The sequence below is a fragment of the Oncorhynchus gorbuscha genome, linkage group LG13 (assembly GCF_021184085.1).
Source record: "Oncorhynchus gorbuscha isolate QuinsamMale2020 ecotype Even-year linkage group LG13, OgorEven_v1.0, whole genome shotgun sequence".
NCBI lineage: Eukaryota > Metazoa > Chordata > Actinopteri > Salmoniformes > Salmonidae > Oncorhynchus > Oncorhynchus gorbuscha.
In genome coordinates this window covers 14,184,306-14,196,529 of record NC_060185.1, presented here as the reverse complement: position 1 = coordinate 14,196,529, position 12,224 = coordinate 14,184,306, and the positions used below count along the sequence as shown (strand labels likewise).

At 45.0% G+C, this 12,224-nt stretch overlaps 1 protein-coding gene across 2 annotated transcripts; it reads left to right on the top strand.

The window, feature by feature from the left end:
- The first annotated feature begins 3,332 nt into the window (after positions 1-3,332).
- LOC123992532 (SLIT and NTRK-like protein 3) lies at positions 3,333-11,848 on the top strand. 2 transcript variants are annotated; one of them, XM_046293737.1, is made up of 3 exons: positions 3,333-3,911; positions 4,445-4,533; positions 5,967-11,848. In XM_046293737.1, the coding sequence occupies exon 3, from the start codon at positions 6,017-6,019 to the stop codon at positions 8,735-8,737; it is 2,721 nt and encodes a 906-aa protein (XP_046149693.1). In that variant the 5' UTR covers positions 3,333-3,911; positions 4,445-4,533; positions 5,967-6,016; the 3' UTR covers positions 8,738-11,848. The 2 variants fall into 2 exon arrangements, with proteins under 2 accessions (XP_046149693.1, XP_046149694.1); XM_046293738.1 differs by lacking the exon at positions 3,333-3,911 and adding an exon at positions 3,918-4,160.
- The last annotated feature ends 376 nt before the right edge of the window (positions 11,849-12,224 follow it).

Below are 12,224 nucleotides of genomic sequence, written 5' to 3'. Positions count from 1 at the left end.
ACCCTGAATCCTGACTCATATTTCCCTCTCTTCTCTGTTATATCTCACCCTGAATCCTGACTCATATTCCCCTCTCTTCTCTGTTATATCTCACCCTGAATCCTGACTCATCTTCCACTCTCATCTCTCTCATTAAGCAATACGGCCCAAGGGGGTGTGGTATATTGTCTGCATACCACGGTTCAGGGTTGTTCTTATACTTGACGCATCACGGAGTGGCTGGATTCAGCCCTTAGCAGTGGTATAATGGCTATATATCACAAACCCAGAGGTGCCTTATTGCTTTGATAAACCGTTTGCCAACAATGTAAGGCAAGGAATGACTCATCGAAATTGAAAATGTTGCTTTATTAAATAAATACATTCTGCCATAAAAAGTAGTCCTGACAAAAGTCGCGTTGCTAGACTGGTTGCTATGCAATAGAACCACAGGCTAGCTAGCGAGCATACAATAAATGTATGTAAAATAAAATGAGCATTTGCACTACTTCCAGAGTGACTAACACATGCCAATTATGTATTCATGTTGCTCTGAATGTTGCCATGTATTGGGTACGAATTAAACAAATGGCCCATGTTATCATTGGTTGTTTGCTTGCCCATGTTGTCGTTTGTTGGCTCCAAGCTGTTGGAAATATTAGCTGTTCTTTTAGCTGGGGGAGCTGCTGCTGCTATGTCAGATAGAATAGTGCTCCACCGCTACCTCGCTTCCAGTAACTTCCAGAGAGGTTTCGGATCTGTGTCCACTGACAGACATTATTTATCGTGTCTCTAGTCTGGCATCCAGCAGTTCCTGGATCATGGTGTTTCAGAGTCAGTGGTTTGTTTAAATCTGTGACGTGCCAGCTATTTTGCAGATCTTTGGCAGCATTGTTCCGAGGGTGTTCTCCACTCTTTTGACTACCTGAAACATAAAACAAAATAACCTTAGCTAATATTTAGGTCTACGTAGCTACCGCTTATATTGCCAGGGTAAATTAGATTGAGCTAGCGAGCTAACAGTTACGTAGCAGATGTATCCGTTAACGTGATGACCATTTCGGGTGGAGGTACAACGTGGGGCGTCGGAGGGAAGGAGGTGCAGATTTTTCTTAAGGGAAGCTACTGGGCAGAGGGGATCCCACGGCAGTTCAAACTGAAATCCCCATCTCCCTGCATGTCGTGTTCAGCTATGGCTGCGTGGTGGGCAGCTTTGTCACGCGCATCTTTCCTCAACTTTTTAATTCCAACTACATTGTTGCTCGTTGTGAATTCGGAATCCTTCTGTATATTCCATGCCAAACTGAGAGTAGGGTAGTTGCTATGTCGGTTGAAACCAGCTCTGAGTCCAGCATATCTACTAATCACATATTCTTCGCCATTCATGTTCCTCACTGAACCATAAACGTCCCGTAGCATGACATTCAGCTCCATTTTTGTTGTATTCCCAAACTCACAATTTATCCATTTTTCTGTTACACCAGTCAGTGAAGCCCATTTTGTTTGTTTCACGGTGTTTCTTTTAATTTATTTTTCTCTCAAGTTCATCTAAACGCTTTTTTTCTAAATGGGAATGTCAAACTATTGTTGATGTAGCCATTGAATGAAGGTGAAAAGGCTCAAGGATATCAAGGTGACTAAACGTCATCGTCATGGTTACACAGTCACACATACACAAAGATCAAAGCTGTTTTAGCCAATCAGCTTTCAATACTCAAACTACCCGGTTTATAATCTGCTATATACCACGCTGAAACCTGGACCTAGCATACCAGCCTGGCCTCTCTTGTGTAGCGGCGTGACATGTGAGTCAGGAGACTCTGTCCTCCTATCTCCAGAGCACTGTGCCCCATGTTCCTGACCCTGGTATGTAGTCCTCTGACAGCTGGCCGGGGACTAATGAACTCTCCTTTCTTATCTCTTAGGATGTGTCAGGCTGGGTGTGAATGTGTGTGTGTGTGTGTGTGTGTGTGTGTGTGTGTGTGTGTGTGTGTGTGTGTGTGTGTGTGTGTGTGTGTGTGTGTGTGTGTGTGTGTGTGTGTGTGTGTGTGTGTGTGTGTGTGTGTGTGTGTGTGTGTGTGTGTGCGTGCGTGCGTGCGTGCGTGCGTGCGTGCGTGCGTGCGTGTGTGTGTGTGTGTGTGTGTATGCGTGCGCGCGTGTGTGTGTGTGTTTGCCAATGGGTGTTTATTTTGGGACATAATCTGGGACACAGAAATTGCCACAGATACTGTAAAGCCTGGGGCTGCCTAACGACCAAAATCACCTGACTCATGCTGCCACAGTACAATTCCCATAGACTCTAAACTAAGCTCTGATACTATGCATGAAAACAATAAGAGAAAATCCCTTCCCTTCACATAGGATAATGGAATGGTGATATCAGTTATAATCCAACATTTCACAAGAATAGTTCAATCCTGAACAGGCCACGAACAAAGGGATGCAGGCCTAGAATACACTATTTACTTTAGATGTCAAAGGTGTAACCATTACATATTGTTGGAAAAACGCTAAATAACAAAACAAGAAAATTGATGTTTGTCTTGATCATGGACATGTCGAGGTGAACGAACAAAGTAGATCATGCGATGTGATGTGGCCCTGGCTCTCGTGTGGGGTTGTATTGCCCGCTGGAGGCAACGCGAGGAAAGGCACGGAACAGAATGTGAGAGGTTCTGTTCCTCTCGCCACATGGTAGCGGTACCTGCTGCAGCGAGATCGAAATGCGAGAGACTGTCAGGAGTCTATGGCTACATTCCTTTCTATTCACAGAGAGGTAGAGAGACAGAGAGAGAGAGAGAGAGAGAGAGAGAGAGAGAGCGAGAGAGAGAGAGAGAGAGAGAGAGAGAGAGAGAGAGAGAGAGAGAGAGAGAGAGAGAGAGAGAGAGAGAGAGAGAGAGAGAGAGAGAGAGAGAGAGAGAAAGTTTAGTTGTGTCATATGCTTCCACCCAAAAAGTCACGAGATAAACTGCAGTATGAACTGTGTATGAAGTCAACATATTGAAGTTAGTAATTTTCTGTATATAGTAGCCATAGACATGAAACCCTCCACTGTGTGTGTGTGTGTGTGTGTGTGTGTGTGTGTGTGTGTGTGTGTGTGTGTGTGTGTGTGTGTGTGTGTGTGTGTGTGTGTGTGTGTGTGTGTGTGTGTGTGTGTGTGTGTGTGTGTGTGTGTGTGTGTGTGTGTGTGTGTGTGTGTGTGTGTGTGTGTGTGTGTGTGTGTGTGTGTGTGTGTGTGTGTATACAGAACCACCCTCCCCGGGTGCACACACGAACGCACGCGCCTCTCTCCCTTCCAACAGAGAGAAAAAGAGAGTTCCCTGACCCGCGCTCCCATTGCGACAGTCAGCGCGCGCTCCTCCTTCTTTCTCTGAGCACCGCCGACACCATCCAGAACCAACGGCAACGTCCCTTCCATCTTTCCCTCGTTATTCCCCCTCTCTCGCCATTCGCTCCCTCTCTCTTCACTTTAAGCTCATTCCCGTGATCTCTAAAGAAGAGCCGACCGAGAAAGAGTCTTTGCTGTGATCCACAGAGGGTTGTAGCGCATCGGACAGTGCTGGGAAGTTTAAGCCAAAAGGAGAGTGCAATTTTGCCTTTTGCTACACTGTTGAACGTTCGTCGAGAGAAGCAAGCAAGCTGAGGACCTGCATCATAAGCAAAGTGGATTGAAAAAAAGAGAACATTGTATTCCAATCACGTCTTCATTTTCTCTCTCTCCTGCCAGAGCGGGAGGAGAGAGAGAGCGAGGGACCGAGAGAGAGAGAGAGCTCAACGGGAAAATATCTTAGGAAGAGAGGCAGAGAGAGAGAGAGAGAGAGAGAGAGAGAGAGAGAGAGAGAGAGAGAGAGAGAGAGAGAGAGAGAGATTCAACAATATTTAAACTAGTGGCTTTTTTTCCGGATGCTGTTAAATTGCAGTGCCAAAGTAAGGTGAGTGGTGCGTGTGTGCATCTACGTGTGTGTTAATGCTTATGTGTGTTGCATATAGCTAAGCCTCGGACGTGGAAGGGGAAGGAAAGCACTCGTTGATAATGAGAACGGAACAGAGGAATCTGGGTATCCTATCTGATCAATGGGAATGTGTTTACCATATCCAACGGTTTCGAGACGATGTCACGACGAAAGCAACTGCAGTACTCTTGGCATGCGTTTCAGCAGCTTCTCTTCATAGCCATATAGGTGCTTTTTATATACATTTTATATTCCCCAGTTTCTACTATTATTCAGGTTTGACAATTCTTTAAGATTCAACAGATATATTGTCAATTTCCTTATTTATCATTTCCTTTTTTTTTTCCTTGTAGACTATCGTTTCCATAACCTATGTCCCTTCGTGGATACAGCTAACAGCTTGTGGTTTGGTCTATGTGCAGGGTTTGATTGCGTTATGCTATATGAATGTGTGAGACTCATTCCTATGCATATCTTCCTTTGCCTCTCTCCTTCTCTCCGTCTCTCAACAGCCCGTAACGGAAGACCGGGATATCTCACCTTCCCCGCCACAAGGGCACCTCACACGCAGGAGATGTGAAGTCAGATCCCCTTAAACTGAGTAGGTACCCCGGGATATAACAGCTGATACCTTGGGAATATAACCCTTTACCACCAGCTGTGGGACGCAGAACTGCTAAATGATGGGAGAATGCGTTCGGACTGACTGGATATCGATGAATCTCTCTTTTGAGTGTTTTGGGAATTGTGTTGTATTTCAGTACCACCGGTTTAATGGACAGCGGCCGCGGGAGTTTTATGTGTTTTCCATGGGATTTCAGAACCACGGAGAGCGCATAGATTTGAAATACAAGCCAAATGGTGGAGGCAGGGCACTGGGAACATACAAAGTGCACTATTCATCGCAGTCTGTATGTGTGTGTGTGCGTGTGCTTGCGCGTGTGCAGTTTTAACACGAGCGGAGACAACGGTAAAGGGAATCGTTTCATAGGTGCCCTAAAAAAGGACAACTTTTTTTTATCTTACAATGACCATAAGGACCGGGGGCTAAGGGAATTCACGGGTGGGGAGACGACAGATCCATACAGGCAGGTGTGCTGCGTGGGAGAGGAGAGTAGCGCTTGCCAACAGAACCTCTCAGAGTTACTTTGTATTTCTCTCTCTATCCCTTTAGCAGCTGATGTCATCTAACGTTCATCTAGTTGTTCTGAAATCTGATATTATATTTACATATGGAGGTTAGGCTAAACATATCTGATTTGGGTAGGCTATGAACAGTCTGCAGTCAATTGGTTCTCAAACCACTGCCCCAAAGACAACAATATGGGATCTGTTGGTACTTTGATGTTTTGATTAGAAAGGGTCCAGTGCAGATGTGACAAATAAGGCATAATGCCCAAACGTCCTCTAGTCCTCTCTGGTCCGTACCTTGAGCCATGGTGACAGCTCAGTCCTTGTCCAGTCCCTCGGTTAACTGCTCACGCTATGGTATGATTAATCTGGTGAAACCTGCACCGTCATTAATTTTCACAACAACACAGCGAACTCCGGTGTCTGATTTACCGGGAGAGGTTGGCTATGTTATGTAATAAATACAGAGAGATCACCTCTCCTCTCCTCTCTTCACGGCCACCTGCTGTTGCCTTTATTTATTCATTGAGATAAGCATCTTTGAGTTTGATTTATTTTAACCTTAGGCTAGTGGTAGATCCTCGGTGTTGTGAAATATGGTGACCTTAACAAGGGTCTAATAGGGGAGATGTATTATTATTATTATAATTTTTAGGTTGGTGTGTAATGAGCTAAACAGTGAGTCGGCTACCTTAATAAGCCAATGTCATTGTATTCTTTCATTTCCATGCGCACCTTCCATAATTTAATATCTCTCTATATTTCTCTCCTCTCTTTTTCTCACTCTTCACCCGCTTACCCTTTGTGTGTGATGTGGGTGAATGTGTGTGCGCATTTGTGTGCCCCCTTTCCCATCCCCCCTCTCTCTCTCTCACTCTCTCTCCCTCTTTTCTACTGTTGCAGTGCTGTGAAGTGGCTTGCCATAGCCGTGACTTCATCAGGTCTCAGTGAGGATGCTGTGGGTTACCTTGCTGAGCACCATAGCCTTAGGATGGACCACCCCAATCCCACTGCTGGAGGACTCGGAGGAGATGGACGAGCCCTGCTTCGAGCCCTGCTACTGCCAAGTCAAAGAGGGCGTCTTTCACGTCCACTGTGACAGCAAAGGATTTACGAACGTCAGTCAGATCTCCCAGATATGGACGCGGCCCTTCAAACTCAACCTGCAGAGGAACTCCATGAGGAAGCTGTACGTCAACAGTTTTCTTCACCTCAACAACGCCGTGTCCATTAATCTGGGGAATAATGCGCTACAGGACATCCACGCCGGAGCATTTAACGGATTGGGAATTCTGAAACGGCTGTTCCTGCATGAGAACAAACTAGAGGTTTTCCGTAATGACACCTTCCTGGGTCTGGAAAGCTTGGAATACCTGCAAGCGGACTATAATGTCATCAAGAGGATAGAGAGCGGAGCCTTCAGGCACCTCCACAAACTCAGAGTGCTCATTCTAAATGACAATCTGATACCAGTCCTGCCCTGCTACCTATTCAGGTCGGTGTCACTAACACACCTGGACCTGAGGGGAAACCGTTTAAAGACTTTACCATATAAGGGCACGTTGGAATATGTGGGGCGGAGCCTGATGGAGATTCAGCTAGAGGAGAATCCATGGATCTGTGAGTGTGATATAGTTCAGCTAAAAACATGGTTGGAACGCGTTCCCTACACAGCACTGGTAGGAGAGATCACCTGCGAGTACCCCTTCCACTTGCACGGGAAAGATTTACGAGAGATCAAACGCAGTGAGCTCTGTCCGTTACTTTCAGACGTGGAAATCGAGGTCAAACTGGGAATCCCCCGGTCTCCATTTAACAACGAGAACACGTGGCCAACGAAACCTTCCTCCATGCTGTCTTCGTTCCACAACACGGCGTCGTCTGTGGAGTACAAAGAGAGACATGTCAAACCCACCAAACGGCCCAGGCCCACCAAAAACTCTCCAACCCCTCGTAGCCTCTATCCCGGCCAGAACCAGCCCCCCATAGCTGGCTACCAGACTCGCCCCCCCATCCCTATCGTCTGCCCCTCTGGGTGTATGTGCAACCTCCATATCAACGACCTGGGGCTAACTGTCAACTGTAAAGAGAAGGGCTTTCATAATATCTCAGAACTCCTGCCCAGGCCCCTAAATGCCAAGAAACTTTACCTGAGCGGGAATCTAATACAGAAAATCTACCGGTCTGATTTCTGGAACTTTTCCAGTTTGGATTTACTACACTTGGGGAATAACCGGATATCATACGTCCAGGAAGGGGCGTTTATCAACCTTCCCAACCTGAAGAGTTTGTATCTGAATGGGAACGACATTGAGAGGCTAACTCCCGGTATGTTCCGGGGCTTACAGACGTTGAGTTATCTTTATTTTGAGTATAACGTGATTCGTGAGATCCAGCCGGCGTCATTCTCTCTCATGCCCAGCCTTCAGCTTGTTTTCCTCAACGATAACCTCCTCCGCACCCTCCCGACCGACGCCTTCGCAGGCACAAGCCTGGCTCGACTCAACCTCCGCAATAACTACTTCCTGTCCCTGCCCGTGCGAGGTGTTCTAGAACACCTGCATTCCATCGTCCAGGTGGACCTTCATCAGAACCCCTGGGACTGCTCCTGTGACATCATCCCCCTCAAAAGCTGGATGGAGAAGCTGTCCTCTGTCATCATGGTTAGTGATGTCATCTGTAAGACTCCAGATTTTGCCTTTGGGAAGGATCTGAGGTCTCTGGATGCTGAGATCATCTGTCCAGAGATGAAATACTCATCCGGACCCTCCCCAGCTCTCCTCCCCTCTGATGACATGACCACCGGTAGCTCTGGTCTGGGGGAGGCTGGGGGGAGGGGGCCGGTGCCTCTATCAGTCCTCATCCTCAGTCTTCTCGTTCTGTTCATCTCAGCGGTTTTCGTGGCCGCGGGCCTCTTCGCCTTCGTCCTGCGGAGAAGGAAGAAGCTGCCCTTCCGGAAACGCTCTGAGGTGGATCTGACGGGAATCCAGATGCAGTGCAGGATATTCGAGGATCCACCGAGACAGACCAGCAGTGGAAGCATAGGCTCACCAGAAAAGCCCCCCAGCGGACACACACATACACATTCACACACTCATGGTCACGTTGGCCACACACACAGTCACGGTCACGTCTATGATTACATTCCTCACCCTGTGACGCAGATGTGCAACAACCCCATTTACAAGCCCCGGGAGGGAGAGGTAGGGGAGGGGGAGATAGGGGAGCAGTTTGCAGAAACAAAAGAGAACAACAGTAATTACCGAACCCTCTTAGAGAAGGAGAGAGAATGGACTCTAGCCATGTCTAACTCACAGCTCAACACTATCGTCACGGTAAACCACAATACAGGGGATAAATCAGGATTTCACGAGAACGGCGGACTGTGTCCCACCGTGATTGACAGCCAGAGACCCAAGCCGACTGTTGGCTTCGTAGACTGTCTGTATGGAACGGTCCCGAAACTAAAGGATATGCACGTCGCACACGCACACCCACCCGGTATGCAATACCCGGACTTACAACAGGACGCACGTCTCAAGGAGACGTTGCTGTTCACAGTGGGTAAAGGCTGCTTCCCTGACCCATCCCAAAGCGATTATCTTGAGTTAAGAGCCAAACTTCAAACAAAGCCGGATTACCTCGAAGTACTGGAGAAATCATATCGGTTCTAACACACGGAGAATAGCATAGGCTACATACAAACACACACTCTCACTTTTCCATAACCCAGACGGAACAAAATCACGGACGAAAACGAAACAAAAAAGCAGCATGATATTACAATTAAAAAGTATATTACTAAACGTTTTCCCACCAAAATCGCTTTGGAGGAAAGGCCATTCTCAGATATTCAATGAAGTGCCTTTTGTCAGAGTAGCCAGCAATGTTATCAACCCTTATTTTTATATGGAACAGATTGGTCTATATACCAAGGAGGGTGAGAGACCAAGGAAGAGAGGCACCGGGAGAATCACAACATCCGAAAATATACCCCATCAAATCGAGCCCTTCATACAATCTCAAAAGGTGGAGTGGAGTAAATGAGTAACCCCGTGCGCGAGAGGAGCTGGAGCAGGATTTCTCCGTGTCGGTTGGGCTCATGTTTCTGTCTCTCTGTCTTTTACGTGGATATATCAACGCCCCGGTTCCGTGCACATGAAGTTTGTAGGAAATAAATAAAACATAAAAATGGATGAATTTGCAGTTTGCTGCATGCACTCGCTCCCATTGCAGTGGTGAGGGATTTGCTCAGAACTATCAGTCACGTGTTAATAGCGATACTGTAACACATTATGGTTCAGTGTTCTATTTCATTTTATATATTAGTATCATTATTATTATTATTAAATAGGACTACTATCTATATCTGGGTGCAATTCTCAAGGACGTGCTCACCCAAGGATGAAAATAACATTTGTGAATATATTATATGATGACGCTCAAGGTTTTCTGGAAATTCACGCACTTTCTTAAGAACAATGCTTCGGATTATCTCATCGACACTACCGGCTTTGTAGGAGGCACTTTTAATGTTTTCTCTCTCACAAAGATTTGAAGAAAATATCTGCATATATTTATTCTGTAATTTCAGTGAACATTTTATTGTAAAGGTAATGTTAAATCAATGTATAGTGAATTTGCGTCTGGTATAGCCTTCTTAATAAAAACTCTGAAATGAAATGAAAAGGGTGCTACCACGGAACGTTTGTGAACAACGTAGAGGTAATGTGTTTGGTATAGCGCTATACTGTGCTGTGTCTGTCTGTGCATTGCAGAATGATACATTGACATTTCTAGTGGCTTGATTACATTTTTAGTTGTGCTGCTGTTGGCAAGGATATGTGAATTCCGCTGCCACTCTGCAATGGTAGCCTACTTAAGGTAGGCTAGAGTCGAGAAGGCGTGCAACTATGATTGTAGCTGGTGATACAAATGAGAGAAAGAGGGGGATACGTCATTTGGAGATGCAGAATTGAAAATGGCCCAATGAATGAATCAAGTTTCGTCCGAAGGGTAATATAAATGCACCATTGTGTTCCCATTTTCTTGCTACAGTTTTCATATGAAAGTTCAACGAATTATCTAGAAAGGCCGCCGCGAGTCTGAACGAGAGACGTACTCTCCAGTGCGCACTTGATGCTCATTCGCTGCAGAATGACATTACAGATATTGACCACACGAGGGCGACAGAGGGACACTCAGATTGCCAGTTCAATAACTGTACTGCTGGTTTGTTAGAAAACTATTGCCAGACTGTTCTCCTATCATTAGACTGCAATACATTTAATCCACTACCAAATTAAACACTAGGCCTGAACATTATTAAATATGGTCCGTTATATTTTTTCAAATTGAAATACAATAATCATCAGAGAACATGATGTTTGCTTGGTATTATCAATGAGATCAGTAGAATCTGAGGACTTTATATTAATCCCGTGCAGGTAATATAATGGTTATTGTTATATAAAGGATGTTCTATATCCATCATGTATTTTTGAATGGCCTTAAATAGGGAGAACACATGTGACAGGGAAATGGGTTTCAAGCAATGTCATTCAACTCAAACCAATTGATCATTTGAAGTTCCATATCATGTAAAGGCCCAGTGCAGTCAAAAACGGATTTCAATGTGTTTTATACATATATTTCCACTCTATGAGGTTGGAATAATATTATAATAATACCCTTTTAGTTTAAGAGCTGTTGTAAAAGAACGCCTGAAATTTCACCCTTTTCGGGTGGGATGGAGTTTTGGTCTGCCTGGTGACATCATCAGGTGGTAAATAGACGAATAATAAAGAGTGTTCCAAACCTCCCTGCCAATAACAGCTATTTGTCTCTGTTCCCCTCCCATCTCAGACCAGTCCCAGACAAGTCTAGCAAAACACCTCCTCCAGGACTTTGTTCTTTTTTTTGTTTCTTTTTTTTGTTTCTTATTGACCATTTACTTGAAAATAATCACAGTAAGGTACTTAATTGTTACCCAGAAATGATTTGATTTTGAGATAAAAACGGCTGCATTGGACCTTTAAGATGTTACTTGTTGGTTGGGGGCGGAGTCAGAAAAGGAGGTAATTGAGACAGATAAGGAGATGTTGCATTTTGCAGGAAAGTTGAGTGATCTTGAAGAGATATTAATGTTGAAAGGAATGTCATGTCCATCTGTAATTTAGTTTATTATTTATTAGTCATCAGGAGCACAAAACTACGTATATATGTTTCTATCATTGTCACTGTCACCCCATTTGACAGTCTGTCTCTATCAAAAACACACACACACACACACACACACACACACACACACACACACACACACACACACACACACACACACACACACACACACACACACACACACACACACACACACACACACACACACACACACACACACACACACACACACACACACACACCAAATGAGTATACACATTGAGCAGGCCTTCATTATTAGCACTGTAGCATCACATTAGGCGAAGGTCTATAAGATTTAGTTTGTCTACCCCACCCCTCCATCCCCATTCCTCCTCCCCAACCAGACTGATTGAGGTCAGCACTTTTCTGCATGCACTCTGTTTGATTTAAACAAACCTGAATTATTCTATTTTAAACGATACGTAGGGCTCCATAATGATCCACCTTGATATTTCTGTGATTCAGTAAGGTGACACGGCCCACTATTTTCATTCATGTTATTTGGGGCTTAATTGATTCTCTGTTTGGTTCCGACCACACATGCGCTTGTTGATTATGTTCTAATAAATCCTATTGTTATCCTACTCATATCTCATATCTTTTGTAAAGCCCTTCTCTGTACTCATGGAGAAACTACATCTAGGCTTTAGGAGGTAAAGGGTTCATCATGACTTTGTAAAGCCATTCTCTGTACTCATGGAGAAACTACATCTAGGCTTTAGGAGGTAAAGGGTTCATCATGACTTTGTAAAGCCATTCTCTGTACTCATGGAGAAACTACATCTAGGCTTTAGGAGGTAAAGGGTTCATCATGACTTTGTAAAGCCATTCTCTGTACTCATGGAGAAACTACATCTAGGCTTTAGGAGGTAAAGGGTTCATCATGACTTTGTAAAGCCATTCTCTGTACTCATGGAGAAACTACATCTAGGCTTTAGGAGGTAAAGGGTTCATCATGAC